This window comes from Salvia miltiorrhiza, chromosome 7, assembly GCF_028751815.1.
Source record: "Salvia miltiorrhiza cultivar Shanhuang (shh) chromosome 7, IMPLAD_Smil_shh, whole genome shotgun sequence".
Taxonomy (NCBI): domain Eukaryota; kingdom Viridiplantae; phylum Streptophyta; class Magnoliopsida; order Lamiales; family Lamiaceae; genus Salvia; species Salvia miltiorrhiza.
Genome location: NC_080393.1, coordinates 23,282,411 through 23,303,469, shown reverse-complemented (window position 1 = coordinate 23,303,469; position 21,059 = coordinate 23,282,411). Strand labels below are relative to the sequence as shown.

Here is a 21,059-nt window from a genome sequence, read left to right as displayed (position 1 = left end):
TGGACAATGAGATCCGTCTCCTCCGGGGTGTAGGTGTGACGGACAGTCTTTCCTCCGTCATCCTCCTCCTCCTCCGCCACCGGCGCCTGCCTGTCATGCCGGATCTTGTGGGTGATTTCCTTCCTCCGGCTGCCTTTCTTCGGTTTGGCGGCACTATGGCTGCCGAAAGCATCTCCTCGCCAGATGAAGGAGCATCCCCCAAGTTACATCCCAACAAATCGGGATGATAGTCGTCGGATAGATCGGGACACCAATTTAGGTCATAGTAATTTGGGTTGTGTGGATCCATGGAGGGTGTAGAGAGAGGAAGAAAGGACGAAGTGAGGAAGATGAAGAAGGTGAAGGAAGAAAGTGAGGAAGAAGAAGAAGAAAAAAAAGAGAATATAAAGAAGAGAAAAAAAGAAAAGAAAAAAAAATTGAACGGTCAAAAAATCACGAAAATCGAAGCAGTCAAATTCAAAATTCGAATTTTATTTATTATTATTTTTTTAATGACGCGTGTCTATTTTTAACGGCCGAACGGACTACACGTTAGAACGTGTAGCCCTCGTGTAAGGGAGGGCTGCATCGCCTTACACGAGTAGGCCGCTATCATGTAGGCGATGCGGATGCTCTTAATATATTCCCCCCTTTTCCAAATGCCGAATTAATAACCAACCCTTCTCCCAGTAATAGCACTTGGATCATAATTGTGTTGACGCTACAAATTTTTTGGTAGCCTTTTGCCTTTTTCTAGTAGTGGATTAGGTAGTCAATTTTAAATCATCTTCAAATCACTAAATACTTCAGAAACAAGTGAAATTATTGCACAAACACTAGTTTCAATTTCTCGAATGCTGCCAAATATAGTTCATGTTATATACCACTAATAATAATTCAAAATTTCAAGTTAGGAGAGCTTTCACACCTCAATCAACAAGTATCCAATTACTAGCTTCTCCCACACTCTTGTTTCCTTCAAAGCAAAGCTTTGACAAAAATAAGTGCCTATTTGTAGTCACAAAATCCTCCCACACTTCACTTTTTCCACACTAACTAAAACACAATCCCAAATAATGTTGCAGTCCACATTTGAGCTGATCAGCCTCGCAGCTTCCAATTCCCACATGATTTTCTGTCTATTTAATCTCCTCGTCGCTGCCGTCGTCGTCAGCAGCTCAAAGTCGAATAACAACCAAAACCGTAAACCAATCTCCTCCATCGTCGATGAAAATGGAGAGCATAGTTCAGTTTCTTTACCGGAGAAGGCTACTGGTATACTGGTTGAGGCAGCAGGCACAGACGAAGACAAAGACAAAGACGATGAAGATTTGAAGATAAGAGTGGAAGAATTTATTCACAAAATGAACAAAGGGTGGAGGGATGACAAAGTTAGAAGCAGTCACATGTTTTTTCAAGATTTTGAGGTTCATAGAGTTGTAAGTTAAAACTAGTAGTATTAAACTAAGGTGCAGTATCCAAGAATGAGAATATAATCTAGTATTTTTATCAGAGAATGTGCAGACTGCTGTAAGATCCTAAATATAATGTAATTTCTTGGAATTGTGAACTAAAAATGGTGTCTCCAATTTGATTACTACATGTTGCAAACCAGCAGAAGTTCCTAACTCAGCAACTAAACTAGGAAAAAGAGAAAGCAGATTCAGACAGGCAAATCATGCTTTGCTCTGAGATGACACTCCGCGTGAAGGCACGACCCTAAACTCCGTAATTCTAATGAAAAACGGCTACGATACACATGTGAGGTGATCAGCAGGCTATTTCATGGCTTTGCACTCTAGAATCGTCAGCATTATGTTCAGAGTTTACCGAGGGCAAGTTGTCGCCATGAAATGAAGCCGAGGAGGTGAGGTTTGGTCTTGCTCTGCTGTAGCCTGCTTCATATCTTTCTTCAGAAATTGGGTTAGCAGGGATGGCGCCAAAGGAAATTGTGTGCTCATATTTTGGCTTCTTAGGCTTTTGCTCCACCTGATTTCCAGGAACAAAGCTGCCGATAACAACCTGTTTGTTGCATTTTCAAGATTCAGTACAAATTTGCAAGACATCTCAGTAAATACCAAATGTTGAAGAATCTATTTTGATGTATTGGCAGACAGGCTAAATTGAATGTCTGTAGAAACATTTGATTACGAATGCCCGATTTATGCCAATCATTAAAATAATCACACCAGTTTCATCAGATTGAATATTATCTCATAACATAAATTTTCAAATGGAAAAATCATCTAACCTGAACAGGGCCAGCTGCTACAAGCATCCCAGCCAGTCCTCCTCCAAATATACGACCATCGGGGCCCACTAGAGAAACGCTCATCCCTCCCGATCTGCTTTTTGTCAATCCGTTATCGCTTGCAATGAAAGATCCTGTCAGAGAAAGTATCTCAAAACGCCCCTGTGGAAAGCAATATAGTTATATTTCAAAAGTAGAATGCTATTTCTTCCAGCAATATTGTATATTAATTAGAATGTGATTTCAGTATACAAGCGAGCAGTTGCTACCTCGTATGTTAAAGTACCACCCGAAGAATTAGATTGACGCAATGTAACATTTGAGATGGCACCATTTGCAGCCAGAATGCAAATTGCTCTAGATCCTTGTTGGGAAAAAGATATGATCTTCATATTAATATCCTGTTATAAAAGAGTGAAGCTAAAAGTTAGTAAAATTGGGACATACGAGATAAAGCGACTTGCAAGATCATAATATTATCACAATAATAATGAAAGACCATCTTCATCAACTGCTAATCCCCTTTATTTCCTAAAAATTGGGTACGGATATTACGATTTCCAAATTTTATTCAGGCATAGTAGCTCCAGGAAGAGAAACAGAACAGGATGCGGCATCCAGAACTCAAAGACTTAATATTTTACTACTCATCGAGCAATGACTACTCAATTACAATGAAGTATTTACTTGATACAAACCTCGTAAAGTATTATAATGTTCTCATAAAAAGCCACTACTCTACTAGTTCACGAGAATCTTTTCCGACCGCTACTTATCCCCAAACCACCCTCCCCCTCTCTCTCCACTCCGTTCCCCTTCGAGCATCCTTCTCCCCTACAAGGCAGTTGTCGTCATTGAAGCTTCAGTTAATGAATCATACAGCTTACAAAAAATCCACAAAATAGTGCAATATCTCACCAAAGTATAAGGTATACTTCTTGGTAGAGCAGCAAGTAAAGAGGAACTCTGGTTGATCCTCGGAAAATGCTACAATATAAGGTATACTTCTTGGATTGAGTAAAGACATGCGCTCTTACTAAGTCGATAAGCACAACTCTTTTAACCATCAAAATAGCATCACCAACAACATTAACTACTGCAGTAAAGGACCTAAAGAGAATATATTTCCACCCTCCCACACCACCCCTAGTTGTAATTAATCTTAATTCCAATTTCATGAATTTTATTCATCTAAAGATGATATTGATGATATTGTTTATCATAATCAAATATGTACAGAATCACATGAGTTGTTATGAGAAACATATTGAGGTGTAAAGAGACTAAATCAATACTGTAATATTAATTAGTCATAATCAGAAGTACCTCGCCAGCATTAACAGTAATCACATGAGGTGTAAAACTTCCCCCTACTGAGTATGCTGTCTCGCCCCCTACAATATAGAAACATTAAGGCATTTGCAGGATCAGATTCAGAAAATTGTGAAATTTTTAAGAACAATTGGGAAGTACTAAAATCTATTGTAGGTAATAGATATTGCCAAATACTTCTATGATCTATCCCACACACTTCAAGGACGAGACACACCCGGACAATAGAAAAGTGTTCAACTGGAAGTCAACTTAACAGATTTGTTCACCAACTGGAATACCATGAAAGCAACCTTATCCAAATACACAGGTGTCACATTATGAATCCTCATTAACTTTTCAGAACTGCACCAAGATAATGCAGTTTTACAGATCCGGCAGTAGCCAGAGGAATTCCAACAGATTCAGTCCCTCAGTATTTTAATCCCAATGTGCATTAGACGTGAAACATACATTCCCCATTCTAGAACCGGTGAACATGCTTTATTCTCGATATCAGAAGAAAGATACTCCGGTTTGATGTCTACGGATGCAAAAAGTGCACGAGGTTAGAGGCTCGCTTGGAGCAGAGAATGAAATAGATACATCATAAAAGGATAAGAGAGGCGCAAATAACGACTTTGGGGTATGCTCTACGGTTAAACTTCTTGGTTGCGAGTATAACACAGTCTATTCTGAAACTGAAGAAAGCCAAACTGTTTTATGGGGTCAGACTCACATGTTACATCATCCTTCACTCATTGGAGTTGTTTATTCTCCGATTGCCAAATGCACACTGCAATTATTGAGTAAAGACAGATCTTTTGCCTTGTCACATCAGCTCAAGTAACATCAGTTGAAAACAAACACCAATGATTTCTCTGCAATTTTTCACTCATTGTGCCAAAATCACTAAACAACCTAAATTCGTCTGACAAGTGTCCCAATCCAAAACTGGATAAGCATATGTCATATAAAGTTGACTCCGAAACAACAGAGCACTCAGCAAAATGCAGCCCACAAAATAAAAAGTGCGTTTCGTTTCAATCTAGTCTCGCAACAATTGCAACAAAGCATCATCTATATAAATATCAATTAAAAAAAACAGATCAACACATTAACATTACAAATCATACCTGGACTCGAAAATTCCAATTTATGTTTTTTCTTTGAAGAGTTGAGAGGTCGTTCGGAACTACTCTTCCAAGCGGAATAGTCACCGGTAAACGGAATGGAGGCCGATATCGGCATAGGAGACAATGCCGAGATCGAGCCATCCCCTGCATACTTTCTTGGCCTTCCCCTCTTCTTCTTCCCTTCCGCCGCCGTGGGAGGGGCGGTTGATCCGCCAGCTGGGTTCGAGCTTTCGATTCTCGACTCCACCCTGTAGCTCTCGGGAGCTTCATCACCTTTCACAGTGACACCAACACCATTCAACCCTTCTTTTTCCTCCATTCATGTACTAAAACAGACAGTTCAACTGTAAAATCCTTAAACCCTCAAAAAGACTTAATCTTAGGCTCACTGAGTGGAAAAAGTTGGGATCTTTTTCAGCTCCAACACTCAGAGCTAACTGTAAAATCTAAGCAAAATAGAATTTACAGAATGTAGAGAGTGAGCATGAATCAATGAGAAAAGTCACAGAAAACACAATTCTGGAATTCTGCTAATTTTGTATTTCAAGGATCATAGCTGAATATTCTAAGATCAGTTGAGTGCAGCAGAGCTCCGGTGCAAGAGTCTATTTTTACCGTGATTTCTTAACTAATCACAGGGTTAATCTCTGGCGTTGCAGAGAAGTACGTAGCTTCAGAAAATGGAATGGAAATTTTAAAAAAGTTTGTATTTTTTTTTTTTGGGGGTTTCTTGCAGACTTTTATTTTTTCTGAGCTGTAATGAAATTAGGGTTTTTGTAAGAGAAATAAAAGGTGGAGGAAGGAAATAAAGTTGAAGAAAATTAAAGAAATTCATAATAATGTTGGAGTCGATTAGATATAAACCAATTAATTAGGTCAGCAAAAATATTTTAATATGAAAATTCGGAGTATTAATTACGGTTAATAAAATGGTTTCAGGTCCGTCTTGGAAATTTAATAGATTTGATTTTTTAAAGGACAAGTTAAATGAATTGGAATATATAGATATGAAAATACGGGAAAAAAGGTACTATTATCATGTAATATTGAAATGGCAGTTTAATTATTTAAAGCTGTAAAGTTAAGGTTGGAGGTATTGTAAGTATTTTGAAGCTCTGACCTGTTCTTTGTCTTTTTGGGTAAATAAAAGTTGACCATTTTCTAAAAGATGTGCCCTCGAATTTAGCTATAATTTACTGTCGCTGCCACTTTAAAAATCACAACATATGACAACTCGGATGGCTTACATAGCTCTAAAGAAAATTGTAAATTAAAAGACAAAAGGATAAAGAATAAGGGTGACGATTTTTCTTTTTAAAAGAGAAACACTGAAGAAAATAAAGATATCATGTCCCTTAGTTTTCCATCAACTGGTTGCCGGTTAGCCTAACCGGTAGCCCACGAAGCAGTGTTTTTTTAATTATTTTTTGGGGGAAGTTGTAGTTGTAGTTGTAGCTGCTATTTCAAGCATGTTGGTGGAGTTCAACTGTTCAAGTAATGAGATTTGTATTTGAAAAAGAAATAAAGCAACGAGTTGAATCGAGGTAGGGATGTCAATCGGGCCAGCCCATCGAGTTTTCGGGCTAGCCCTATCGGGTTCCGGGTTAGTCGGGTGCGGGCTAATCGGGTTGGAGATTTTTTCGGGTTGTAAATCTTCAACCCTAACCCTAAACTTTCGGATTTCGGGCTAGCCCATCGGGCTAATCAGGTTAAAGGCGTAAAAATAAAATTATCATTTGTATTTTATTATTCATAATGATCTAATGTATAATGTATAAAATATACATAGATATTAAAGATATAAATTATATAGCAAAGCATGAAATGCAAAAATATAAGATATTCAAGATTACATAAACAAAATTATATTAAAATGGGATTGTAAAATTTAACATGTATCAATGCATTAGAATCAATCTGGATTATTACTGAATAATTAGTGGATTTGCCATGCACGTCTCATTGACAGAAAAAAAAAATGGTATCAATTTAAAATGCGATACTAATAATTAATTTCTAACTAATGAGATACTAATAATCAATTTCTACAAAAAATCTGTAATTAATTTCACTTTTTTTAATGAGATTGCACACACACATATATATTCTAACTAATTAATTTCACTTTTTTTAATAAGGCTACATATATATATTTAAGCAAATACCATAGATCTAAACATAGCAGAAGTTGTAACTGGATGCATCAGTCACAATTCTGTCAGCCCACCGGGTTTTCGGGCTAGCCCTATCGGGTTCCGGGTTAGTCGAGTGCGGGCTAATCGGGCTGGAAGTTTTTCGGATTGCGATTTTTCAACCCTAACTCTCTAATTTTATCGGGTTCTTCGGGTCGACCCACGGGTTTTGGGCTGCATTAACATCCCTGAATCGAGGTATGTAATTTTGAAGATTTTATGATAGGGGCTTGCATCCGAATCAACCAAAAATTAACTGACAAAACCCATCAAATAAATCTACTTTATATATATATATATATATATATATATAGATATAGATATATATATATATAGATATATATATATATAGAGGGTTGGGTTCATTGTCGCAGCCCGCCCTAACTAAGGATAGTTAAGACGAGTGATCTACGACTAAGGATGGGATTAAAGAATAAGGGGAAGAAAGGGGCGTCATTTGGAACCGTAAAACTTACTCACCTTGATAAAACTCGTCATTTTTACTCATTAATACTCCATTGAAAACAGTCTATGAAAGACAACATAAAAACTTAATAAATATCATTAATCAAGTTGTACATCAGATGAAACCATTCTCTTAAGACTCAAAGTATGACATAACATACTATAACATCAACAACATCTTGCAGCGGAAAGTAGCTAGACATATGTATGAAGACATATTCTAGACAGGTTAACTATTTATTAACAACCCTGGAAACTCCGCTCATTGCAGCACCATCACCACATCAGCTCAACCTGCACATTTAGAAAACATATGCAGGGCTGAGTACAAAAAGCACTCAGTGAACACATGCCAAACATCTCATCTCATCTCATGCTTATAAAGCTGTAAATATTGTCATTGCCATTTCATATGCATAATACAAGGAATTTGTAGAAAGGCCTTGTATTAGCTAAACTCATTTTCATTTCCTCAAAGTTGTCTGCGCAGACTTTTCTCATCAAGTATGTATCATATCTGTTATAACATCAAGTACTGAGAGGGAGGCCTCCCTCTGCAGCACTGTGATCGGCCAACCCGCTCGATGACTCACGACCACCTCAGTGTACACAAATCCTTACTAGTATCTACACTAGCATAGGACCGAATTCTTCATCTCAAGCAGATAGATAACATACCAAAACATCAAAAATTTGGCAATGCAATAACTTCAATATAACATCCTTCATATAATAATTCCCTTCATTTCATTTCATTTCATTTCATTTCATAAAGAACCATCCATCATTTGATCATTTTCATAAAATCGAAACTTAACAATTATATCATGTCATTCATTTCATTTCGTATAAGAGGCCTGCATGCAGGGGATCTCTATATACGTGTTTAAGAAAGCCCACCTCGTTGTGTCTCTGTATCAATGAGTATCGTCACTCTCTCCCTCAAGTCGTTACTTCCCAAAAGGACCTTCATCGTTATGAAGAATCAGTGAGAAGTAATTAAAGAAAACTCGATTAATAATCTAATCTCTTTTATGAAACATTAGTATCTCTAATGTTCATCTCTCTTTTGACTATGCTCAAATCCTAATTTCACTAAGAAATTATAATGATTATTTGATGATATATCAAAGTATTCACTAAAAATTTCGGCATGACCTATTCATACATAATGTCAGCCACGAGATTTCAACGCGTGAATCTCACTACGTGAACTCGTCTCTCAACTCAAAACTTAACATCTTGACATCTCTTCAACGCAACCCAACAATTCAAAAATCATCAAAACTCTTTATCAGTAAACTATCATTTATACTCGAAACCAATTGTTCGAGTGTCAGATACCAACATTTATGTGCGTTAATCATAACTCTCACACTCACTCCATTTAGACACATAATCGATATCAAACTCAAATAATAAATTATATCTTAACAATTTATCATGCTCATAATAAAATACTAAATTCCAACTTTAATTAATTAACATGCTTCTCTAACTTATTTATCTCATTTAAACTAATAAATCTAATCCATGCTAATTTCTCATACTTAGCCATTTTATATGCATTTCTCATGCAACTCAAAAACCTCGATAACTTACTAATCATGCTCATCTCATAAATACTCAAATAATTCATAAAGTCTTACTAACATTGCATTAACTCATATGCACTGCTAGTTCACTTACATGACTTCACAGACGCCACATATCTCAACTTAAAATCGAGCATCGCTCGTCTCTGGCCTTATGACTCACGGCCTTCATCAAATTTGAACCTCGGTGTTCAAATTAATCTAAGTAAATTATACGTGCGATATTTAATAAATATAAACACATATAAACTCAAATCATTCAAATAAAAATCAAATATTCACATCCGGGCATCAAACCATTCGGTCCTCATGCTTCTCGTTTCTAACATTCCTCGAAAATTCCCAAATTAATCTAGCATGCTCATGTGATATCGTAGAACACATATATGCAATAATATTCATCATGCAACGTCCCAAACTTCACGAATTTAAATAATCATATTCTAAAAATTTATACAATTTTCGAGCTTGGAAAAATACGAATTTAATATATATCGATCCTAGCATGCCCCTAAGCACAAATATCATGTCAAAACGATCAAACAAAAATCGAAAGACAAGCTAACGGACGAAAAACGGGGCTGCCCTCATGGGTTTCATAGCTACGGTTCGTTCCGTTCTTACTCCCTTCATTAAACATGCTCAACATCTACCCAAGAACAACATACTAAAATTTCACGACGATCCGACGTCGTTTCAAAATAAAGTCGATAATCGACGTTTTTCGACGTCGACGAAAATCGAAAAGAAAACCATCAAAACGTAGGTAGAGATCTTACCTACTTAGATACGTGATCGAAAAGATGATCGGCGCTCGTCTCGGTGCTCAAAACGGAGCTCAAAAGCTTGAGCTCAAGCTAAAATGGTGTTATGCGTGTAAATAGTGTGTGTTTTAGGTGTTGTGTGTGTGAGTTTAGAGTGTTTGACTGATATCAACGTGAGTTAGTGAGGGGAAATGAGTTTGGGCGGTTGGGGGGTGGTTAAGGGTAGGGTAGGTTAGATATTTAGTCGTTAAATATCTCGTTTCGTCTCGTCTCGTCTCGTCTTAACGACTAACTACCCATACTCTTCGTTACTCGCCCTCTCAACTCCTACTCACTTTCATTACACTCGTAATTCTATATAAATATAGAAAACGCATACCCGTTCTCGAAATTCTGATAAACGAGCTCGGTTCGTTTATCGAGAAATCCCGATTTACTATTCACTCGTCGTCCAAAAATAAAAACTTTCATTATTGGACTCGTATCGAAAAACTAAGAATATTTCTCGACGACGTGCACGTAAGATTTTGAAAGTCGACAAAAAGACGAAATAGCCGTATTTTACTATTCATCGACAAAAAGTCAAAAATTTCAAAAACGTCTTAACGGACTCAGATTTCACTTCTGAGTTCACCGTTCTCATTCAAATAATTATCTCGAATTATTCAAATACTCAAACTCAATTACGGATATAAAATCTCACATCATCCAAACATCATCAAAAGAACATCTCAACATCTTTTTTAAAAAAACAAGAAAACTTCATATAACTCCTCATCTCTGTACAAGTAATCAAACAAGGGATCTATACCCTAATTACTCAAACTCAAGCAATTAAACACGTCATCAAAAGCCCGGGTATTACATTCATGTGGATCCCTATGCTTATAATAGATCCGTAGATCCAAATCTAGACCACACATTTATGACATGTGGCGCATCAAGATGCATAAAGGCATTTCAAGGCAAAATCTGGAGAGGGGTAAAATTGGAATGTAATTTTCGAAATTAAAAAAAAAAATAGATTTTCTCAAAATAGGTATATTTTAGATGCATAAAGTTTCATACGAGAATGCATGAACTTTCATATAAAAATGCATAAAGTTTCATATAAAAATGCATAAGATTTCACCCCACCCCCCCACCCCACCCCAGAACCCCACCCCCACCCCCCCAAAAAAAAAAAAAATTATTGACCGCTGACCCCCCCTACCCCCACCCCCCCACCCACCCACCCCCCACCAATTTTTTTTTTTCTCTCAAAAACTAATTTTCTGACCACTGACCCCCCCACCCACCCCACTCCCCAAAATTTTTTTTTTTTTGAAAAACTGATTTTTACATGCATAAAAAAATTACATGTTTTACATGCATATACTTTCGCACAGAAATGCATATACTTTCGCACAAAAATGCATAGAGTTTCACACAAAAATGCATTACATTTTTTGAAAAAATATAATTTTTTTTGGGCTGGAGGGTGGGTGGGGGGTTAGCGGTCAGAAAATCAGTTTTTTTTTTTAAAAAAAAATTAATTTTGGGGTGGGGGTGCGGGGGGGAGGGGTGGGTGGGTCAGCGACTCAACAATCAGAAAATCAGTTTTGAAAAAAAAAATTTGGGGGGGTGGGTGGGTGGGGGGTCAGTGGTCAGAAAATCAGTTTAAAAAAAATAAAAAAATTGGGTGGGGGGTGGGGGTGGGGCAGGGGTGTGGTGGGGTGGCGAAAATACCAGATTTATTAAAATGAAATGCATTTTTTTTGTATAATTTAATGCATTTTTATGTAAAATCTTTATGCACTTTTGTTTGATTTTATATGCATGTGAAACATGACTATTTTGGGGGTGGTAATGGGGAGGGTTGGGGGGTGGTGTGGGGTGGGTTGGGGGGTGGTGCGGGGTGGGGTGGTGAAAATATCAAAACTGTAAAAATCAAATGCATTTTTATGTTCAAAGTTATGCATTTCATGTGAAAACTTTATGCATCTTCATGGGAAACTATATGCATCTAAAATATATCTATTTTGAGAAAATCTAAAAAATATATATATTTTTTTAATTATTAAATCCGAAAATTACATTCCAATTTTACCCCTCTCCAGATTTTGCCTTGAAATGCCTTTATGCATCTTGATGTGCCACATGTCATAAGTGTGGTTCTAGAGAGAACTACATTATTTGTGAGAACGGGAGAACCATCAAATCTAATGCATTCACTGTAAAAATTAATACATTCGCTATTAAAACTAATGCACTAAATTTTTTTTTAAAAAAATGCTCCCTTCAGGATTCGAACCCAGATTCTATATTCATCCAACAAGATGATGCATCCATCGTAGATCTTGATGATCGAATGACTGAAAATGATTGTCCGTTCTTTTTTTATTTATGGTTCTTTCTTGAACCTCTCCCTATATATATATATAGAGTACATATTTTAATTATGAAATGATAAATTCAAAGTTTAGACTTTTGCTTTAGGGAATAATTATTCTATAGCTAAATCGACACACCTATACAACTATACTAATGATTTGGATTATTTGAACTGACGATGTCGTTGATTCATGGCCGCATATAAACGTATTTGACCTAAAATGGTTTATACGAAATATTGTTTGGAATGAAACAGAATTTTTATTGAAATTTGTAAATCACGTGGGATAAGAGCATTTCCAGCCGCGAGTAGGGTTGTAAACGAATCGAATATCATAATTTCGTATTCGTATTTGAATACTAACCGAATCGAATCGAATCGAATATTTATATTTCGAATCGAATATTTATCGAATACGAATATCAAAATTCGAATATCGAATCGAATACGAATTATTTGATTAGTTTACAATCGCAATGACGAAGTGCGACTTGTGATGAAAGAATGACTTCAATTTAAAATTTTGATTTTATAAATTGTAAAGTTTTACTTTTTAAATTGTGGGGAATTACTTTAATGCATGTATATTATGATTCTTTGCATTTTCCCTTTTTAAAATTGTCAATTATCATATAATATTATAATTCTTATATATATAATTAGATATTGATGAATATAAAATTAAATTCATCCAATAAAGTGATGAATCCAGTAATCCACCATAAAATTTACAATCAAATGGTGAAAATTAGTTCATAATTTATTTTAGCCCCTCCACACGCATACATATATACATATATATAATATTTAAATATTTAATCATGCATCTATGCGAATATCGAATCGAATATCATAATTTCATATAAGTATTTGAATACTAATCGAATCGAATCGAATATTTGTTATCGAATAATTTCGAATACGAATAACACAATTTCGAATCGAGCAAAAATATTCGATTCATTTATAACCTTAGCCGCGAGCCCACATTCAAAACTTGGAAGTGGGCCTCTCCGTAAGAGTCACCGACTTGATAGCAGTGAGCTCCATCTCGACGGGCTTGGCGGCAGATTTTTGTCATATTTCTTTCCTTTTTTTTCATTGGATGGAACCCCACGTGACTACCTCTCTTCTCTTTGCACCGAGCACGCACATGCATGCTCACCTCACATTCTCTCGGGCGTGCGCCTATTTCGCGAGTTCTGTTGAAAATGCTCTAAGGTATTTGACCAATATTATGTGAAAATAAACCTTCAACTCTAAGGTATTTGACCAATATTGTGTGACAATCAAAAGGTTTACTAATAATAATAATTCATATTTAAAGATTCAAAACTAAGCTAAGATCGTGTTGCTTTGTTTTTTAAGGCTTCAACACCATTTTTTAAAAAAATTTGTTACACTCTAGCATTCTAGGTGACTCTAGCATTCTAGGTGACTCGAATCTCCGACTTATTGATTGGAGGAGAAGCGTCATACCAACAGACTGCGCTTCATCGCCGGCTTCAACACCATTTATATCTATATTATTCAAAAGTCAAAATTTTAATTTGAAATTAATTTCAAAATTCAATGGTAATTTTATAATTATAATAAAATATAAAAGTTATTTATAAATTATAATTTTCCTTTTTTATATTCATTTTTTTTCTGTCTACTTATTTAATAGATGTGATTGAATTGGATGAAAATTAATAATGTGGAAGAGAAAGAAATTAATTAAATATTGAAGAGGTTGGATGGTCGGGTGATTGAAATGGCTGCTTTTATTTATGATCTTAAGAGTTAGAGAGCTTAACACATTAGCATCACGGCTGTCTTTCTTTACAATAACTTCCAATCAGCACACCAAACTCAAAGTAATCAGATGATATAGTACACACAATCTAGCTCTCGGAAAACTTAACTGCCCATAGCATTTGTGCCAAAAATGAGTTGCTACAAATATATTGCATTTTTTATATATTATTATGCTGTTTTCTTTATTACCAATTAATATATCATCTACACTAATATGTTATGAACTTAATTATATCATATCATTCTACTAATTGTAAATGTATAGCATACATCATACTTGTTGATTAATTTATACTATACGTAGTTGATGCTGTAATATCCATAATATTGAATTTAATATTGTTCATTCAATTTCTGTGCATTCACATGTTAATAACTAATACCATCATAGACAAGTAGAATAAATGTTTCAGCACCAAAATAAATAAAAAATAAAATTATAAGTAAATGTTGGAGTTGGAAACTCGCATCAACACGACAACATCCAAATTCCAGAGCCTCTGTACACTATGCACACAAGAAGAGAAAAGTAAAACCGACCTTATATTCACAACATTAAAGAAGCAAATGACTCAGTATAACTTAAGACGCATGGGGCAATGTTCATATCTCTAAACTCGTGCCACATTCATCAGAGGTGCTCTAGGCAGCACAAACCGAGCTCTCCTCTCCTCGAACGAGTACTCGAGCTCCTCTTCAACTCGAGCAATGGCTGCCGTCTTGATAGAAGCCGGTGTTATGGCTGTCTGCATTGGAATGGATACCGTTGAGGGTGTCTTCTGAGGTGTTATGTTCTCTTGCCCTGCTCTTGAGGTAATACTGGGAGGGGTCCTATTGATTGTAAGCAGCTTCCGACACAACTCATCGTGTTTTCTGTTCAGGTCTTCCATGACATTTGCTGCAGTTGATTTTGATGGAGTTGCAGAAAAAAGAGGAGAGAAAGGCTTTCGCATCAATCGCCGCTCTGCTTCACGAGCATTTGCTAAGTTGGAAGAATGATGTTTCGTAGTAATGCCAGCCCGATTCAGACCTTTCCTCTGAACTGCAAACCAAGAACCGGAAACAAATTTACAAAAAACATAAAACCACTCACTGTTTAGGATCTGTCACCTCTGTAGTATGATTCAGTTACAAATATTTTTATTTAATGTACCCATATAATCAGCTTTCACCTTTGCTCTTTTTTTTTTTTTTTCTCCATATTCATTGATCACATTCTCTATCTTCCTGGAAATGCTCATCATCACCATTCAGTGAACTTGCAGAGGCTCGGGAAGACGGAAAAGAAAGGATTTATGTGCTGGAAATAACAAAAAGATTTACCCGATGAGGAAGCTGCAGGTCTATCATCCTTACAACTGTTCTGATTTATATACTCATTTTTCTTGGTGGTCCGAATATTAGGGGTAGCTTTCGCTGCAGGCGTCAAACGAGTCTGCAGCATAGGTTCACAAAGAGAGACTTTTCTATCACTTGCCCCGCCATATGATAATCTCGGCGCTTTCTTCACATTGGAGTTCTTTATGGGACTAGGCTTTGAACCATAAACAACTTCCTGCTCTGTTAGTAACTGTCCCTGATGTTTCTTCTGGTCCTGAAGTAAAACAAAATGCCAACAAATGCAGAGAGAGAGAAAAAAGTTGAGCTACAATTTAAATGCCAGCATAAAATGAAAGTCTAGATTGTAAAAAGGGTTAAAATGGTATCTACCCATTTTGAAAGACAACCTAAATAATACTCATCTTTTACAAAATATACTCATTTAGGACTTTTATACCATTATGTCGAGCATTAGTGCATTTATAGTAATGCTCGACCATTGATACTCGACTACTTGACTTGCAGTGGTGGAGTATGTCGAGCATTAGTGCGTTTACCACTAATGCTCGACTTGCATTGGTCGAACATGTTGAACAAAGTTCGCGATTTAAATAATATAGAAAAACGAGATGAAGTTTCGAATCTATTAAGTAATTCAAGCTCAAAATGGGTCGTTTTGATAATTTTCTTTTATAGTGGATATTTTTGTTTTTGTCTCTGAGAGTGGGTAAAAGCCTATCATTAACCCTTGTAAAAATGTATACCCTCTGCCTTTTCCGCTGTAGTTCTTTCTCTTTCCTTAGAACTTTATAACCATCAAGCATAGTAAACAGACGAACCTACAAATAGAGACAAGGGAGAAAAAGACGATGAAAGGAAAAGTCAATTTATCCTGATAAATGAAAAAGAGAGTGGAAAATTTACATTTCAAACTTGAACTTACGCCATCATAAATGAATTCAGTTCCTCTCTCATTTTCCCAAGATATGATTTTTGAAGCCAATGCATCCATCATTGCTGTTGTAGCAGAACGGCAATAGGAAAAGGAAAGGCATTACAATCAATTGTGTGATTTAATCATAAGACTGCTGCATAAGAAGGCTTCTTTATGTATGATGCCTATATACCTGGAAGCTTGTTGACCAAAGCACGAGCCTTTTCAGCACGTTTTAGTGTAAGATGAGCACCTCTCCCAGCATTATACCTATTATCATCCTACAGGAATATAATGATTAATTTAAGCAGCTGTACAAAAAAGCATCTCTAAAAACAAGAAATAAGACCAACCCTATTATATTTCTCGAGCCAGCTTTCCTCTTCACATGCAGCCATCCACTTCTCAACCTTTTCGAGAATTTCTTTCCTGCAAAGTGCCTCCTCTTTAGCTCTAGCTATTTTAAGCTCAATTTCATCAAGCACGCAAGCAGCATCACCAAATCCTTTTACCAATCAAGAAATTAGTAAGAAAAATAAGGAATTATATTGAAGGAAAGGATTGTCATTATATTGATCACAAGTAAATACCAGATTCAGTAGTGTGATTTGCTATTCCCATTGCACTATCTCCTTCTGGAGTAAGATGAGTCTTCCTACAAATAGCCTCCAACTCTGCCTTCTTTTTGAGAACAAGTTCCTTCATCTTGCTTGCTTTCAACTCTTCCAATCGAGAAACTTCTGCCTCGACCTGGAAAATTAAAAGTGGAATTGCTCACTACCACTCTGGTGTACCACCTTTCAGCCTATAGAATCCAAGCCAGGAGTAACAATGAGGCATTTGACTCACATAATTAATATAGTCAATAGAAAGCATGTCAGGCTCTGTTATCTCGTCTTCTGAAGCAGCTAGCTTACAAGTAACTTTCTGAAATATCTGTTGCTCTTCAATTGGTGTGTCCATTAAGTCCCAGAGCTCCAACAATGAAGTCGTGAGGTCTTGTAACTGGCAATGTGAAAACAGTCATAAAATGCTGTTTTATGGAGGAATAGAGACTAAGAAATAAGCAGTCTAAAAATGCGTGCCTGCTGCATTCGCTGTAATTTAAGCTCTCTTAGTTGTTTTATAGCATCTCCCAGTTGCTCTATAGTACGGTTACTAATATTTTTTGAGCTTTCAGCTTCTGCTAAACTCGGATGGATTTTATTGACAACTTCTTTGAAATCCAAACCGAGCACCACGCACAGAGAGTGCAAAGAGTTCAGGCGGTCCAGTGTCATCTTCAGACGCTTACTCTACACACAAAGATCACTCATAAAATATACCAGAGGCAAAATGCAGAATTAAAATTGAGTGCAAAAGTGGGAAATATAAACCTTTTCCTTTCTAAGTGCCTGCAAGTCTCTGCGCAATTCCTCAAGCTTCTTTGTAGAAAGATCAGCTCCATTGGTTGCTGGTTCGTTTGAAGAAAAGCCATCTGAGCTACAGATTTCTGTCTTAATACTCTGCATCTCAGTTAGGACCTCAGACACTTGATTTTTCCTCGCATTTTTTCTCTTTCTCAACTCCTCTATCTTTGGAAGGATCAATCTGAGTTCAGCCTTCAAGCTTTCAGGATTACGATCAGACTGCATAAAGAAAGACCATTTCATTGGCAAACAAAATACATAAAATGAAAGCTATCGAATTGTTTCAGCATTATATATGCTTTTTGTTCAGCCAAATCTTATTCAAAACATTGACCACCAAGTCTTTCTATTTCACTTTACTGAAAGTGGTGTTTAGAATTAAACAGTGACTAGCTTATATAGATAGGTAGTCATGCCAATGTGGAACTTCTGAAATTATAGAAGCTTCAGATGGTTTTGACACTGTCGACAAGTTGATGTTGGAGAAGATTACATCTGCAGTGAAAAAAATAAGAGAAGATAGATTCAATATATAGACTGATTGATCAGATCAAAGGCTCACCTGCCTGATATGCACTGGTTGCTCTCCTATTTCAGAGCAGATAGCAGCAAGTTCTGCTTCAGCATCAGCGATTGCCAGCCTCAACTGAGCTCTACACATGTTTGCCTGATCTACTTTTCTTCTGAACACTTCTAAAGATTCTTGTTCAAGTTCAAGTAACGTCCTATACCTTTCATCATCAGATTCCCCAAGCTCCTCCCATATCATCTGACAGGCATAGCAGAAGACCATAAATGATAAAAATATAATTCTGTAACAGTGGCACTGGTACTAATGTAGAACAGTTGCCATCCAATCAAGCAATGGACTCAAGAACATCACAACAATATGCATTTTCCAAATGGTGAAAAGGCAAGAAGAGGGGGTTGCATAAGCAAGTTGTAACTAAGAGCTATAAATATTTACCTGCAATTCATATAGAAGAGATCCAAATGCTGATTGCATGCGCAAAAGCACATTGCTTTGACAGTCTGACATTTTAAGGTGACTAGACCTGCCCAAAAAATCCATTAATTTCAGTTTTTTACTTACCACGGCAAAGAGTAAGATAAATGCAATGCAACAGCCAGGAAAAAATGTGAAATAAAAATGTGCAAAGTTATAAAAATGAGTCAGGTGGATTTTCAACTATAGAAGGCAATACCACACCTGTAATAGAAGAACTAGGCCTATGTCACATCAACCAAACCCCAAAACTGAAGTAAGTGCTTGAGGTTAGAAAGTAGACAAAATATTCTCTTACACAGTAGTAAGACATTGGATATCAACACTACTTGTTAGTTAATGCTTTATGTAAGAGACCCTTACGGTATAGACCATTATTCTTTGTGGTGCATTTGGCAAAAATAGCATGTTTCATTTCTTCTAGAGTTGAATGTGAGTTTGTTACGATGATCTCAGATTAAAAATATATGTGTATATACACATTACTTGCCACTCATAAATCTGCAGTTATTGGACTAGATATAAAATCTTTTCTAAGTATGAAGTATCCATTCATGCATATACACTATAGGTTGATATACTTCATACCGAATAACTCAAGAGTTGTTTATACAGAAAAACTGGACTCTGGCAGAACCTTTTCCATGCATCTTTTGCGATGAGCTCGGTTTAAATTATGAATATTATCATGTGATGTTTTGAAAAATGACTATGTCAGCTAGAGAAGATTTGGCTGATCGCAGCTGAGAGAGAGAACCTAATGACTGAAATACCAGAATCTGAAAGTAAGTAAATCTCTAGTCTAAGCGCAAGACTGTTGTGAAATTGTCATTGTAAGAAATTATTGTAATTTCAGAAAAAGGATATCAAATAATCGAAATGCCTCTTCCTAAACCCTATCATAACTCTCTCCTCTTCTGCATTTAATCTCGTTTCTGACTTCAACATCTCTCAATTCTTTTTCATACACAGCAAATAATATAGTAACAGTCAAATTGCGAAAGACTGAGAGAAGAAGGATCGCAAGCGCACCTGAAAATCGAAAAGCAGAAGCAATGACATATGCTTACTTTGTTAAATTGTGTAGGCGAAAGTTGGGATCGCGAGGAAAAGCTACGAAACAGGGAGTACGATTTTTTGGAAAATCCGACCGTTAAAATTGACGAGGGTTAATTTCAAAAAAAATACTAAAATTGACGAGGGTTTAAAATCCTATAATGTGCGCTCGACGAAGTTTAAATTTGAAAGAGAGATTAATTTATCTGCTGTGACAAATGGCGGAGGAGATGGTAACTGTTAATTCGCCACGTAGCTTCTTGGAAAAGGCCAAGTAGGTAGCATAGGAGATTCGATTTCGGTAAAAAGTCAAATAGTAAAATGGATAAATATTCCATTTTATTTCAACGTATTAATATTTTAATGGAAATGTCTTATCTTTAAATAAGTGTATATACAAATATGCATCGTATCGATTTTAAGTTGTTTGAGTCTAAAAAAAATATAAAAAAATCAGTGCATGACTGTTAAGTTCGTCGAAATTGAAGGTCGATCATCGAAAATCGAGAGAGAAGGTCACTACAAAAAATCAAGAGATTACCGACGGCAGAATGCCGTCGGTAATAAAGAACGGCCGCCGGTAAATTATGCTACCGGCGGCAGTGCCGTCGGCAATTTACCACCGCTAATCGACTCGTCGGTAACAACATTATCGACGGCGATCGGCCGTTGCTAATTACCGGCGGCGATTTTGCCGTCGGTAATTGGCCGATGATTGCGAAAGGGCGGGTTGCCTGAAATGCCGCCGCCGTGCCGCCGGTAATTACCGACGGCAAAATTGCCGCCGATAATTGTCGTCGCTATTCACGCGTTTTTTTGTAGTGGGTGGTGATGATTTGGGGATCTAAGATTTCATAGATGAGGGTGAGATAGAGAGAGAGAGATCGAAAAGAGAGAGAGACGTGAAGTTGGAGACGAAGGTTGGTACGGCAGCGTGACTGCTGTCGCCGAAGAGGGATGGAAGCGGGATGTTGTGTGTGTTTGTGGTGGATGGATGTGAGAAACAGATAGAGGGGCGTTGTTTCACCGGAAAAGAAATAGTAAGTGGTGGCAACAATAGTAAAATTTGGGGATCTAGGGTTTATAGTTTATACAGAGAATGTGAGACGAGGGCGTGGCTTGACCTGAGACGGTTGTTGCCGCCGAAGAAGGAATGTGGCGACATTCATTTAATGAGAGAGTTTAGGTTTTGTTTGTGTGTGGTGAACAATGAGAGAGTTAGACGAATGAGCACTGATGGTGGCGGTAGACGTAAAGGCGGCCGCTTCCGCCGGAGAAGAAGAAGGCAACGACGCTTTGTATGTTGGTGTATCTACTCGTGTGTGTATGTGTACGTGTGTTTATGTAAAAAACATCGTTTTAATTACATGGCTTTTTTCTAACAAAATTTTCACTAACTTGTCAAGCACCATAATTTTTTTTTTCGGGACACAAATAGCCGAAATTTGATATGATGGGTGCTTATAT

General features: G+C 36.7%; 2 protein-coding genes across 4 annotated transcripts; both read right to left on the bottom strand.

Annotated features, from left to right (window-relative positions):
* Positions 1-1,510: 1,510 nt before the first annotated feature.
* On the bottom strand, positions 1,511-5,541 carry LOC130993553 (AT-hook motif nuclear-localized protein 1-like). Its single transcript, XM_057918484.1, has 5 exons — positions 4,678-5,541; positions 3,557-3,624; positions 2,500-2,631; positions 2,231-2,392; positions 1,511-2,001 (listed from the first exon to the last, which is right to left on the bottom strand). The coding sequence occupies exons 1-5, from the start codon at positions 4,994-4,996 to the stop codon at positions 1,750-1,752; spliced, it is 933 nt and encodes a 310-aa protein (XP_057774467.1). The 5' UTR covers positions 4,997-5,541; the 3' UTR covers positions 1,511-1,749.
* Positions 5,542-14,274: 8,733 nt separating this feature from the next.
* LOC130993552 (65-kDa microtubule-associated protein 3-like) lies at positions 14,275-19,829 on the bottom strand. 3 transcript variants are annotated; one of them, XM_057918481.1, is made up of 13 exons: positions 19,569-19,829; positions 18,498-18,585; positions 18,093-18,299; positions 17,498-17,749; positions 17,207-17,416; positions 16,971-17,126; positions 16,712-16,871; positions 16,475-16,626; positions 16,315-16,402; positions 16,131-16,204; positions 15,952-16,026; positions 15,191-15,461; positions 14,275-14,909 (listed from the first exon to the last, which is right to left on the bottom strand). In XM_057918481.1, exons 2-13 carry the CDS (start codon positions 18,567-18,569, stop codon positions 14,479-14,481), a joined length of 2,148 nt encoding a protein of 715 aa, XP_057774464.1. In that variant the 5' UTR covers positions 18,570-18,585; positions 19,569-19,829; the 3' UTR covers positions 14,275-14,478. The 3 variants fall into 3 exon arrangements, with proteins under 3 accessions (XP_057774464.1, XP_057774465.1, XP_057774466.1); XM_057918482.1 differs by having other exon boundaries at positions 19,607-19,827; XM_057918483.1 differs by lacking the exons at positions 18,498-18,585; positions 19,569-19,829 and having other exon boundaries at positions 18,097-18,232.
* Positions 19,830-21,059: the final 1,230 nt, after the last annotated feature.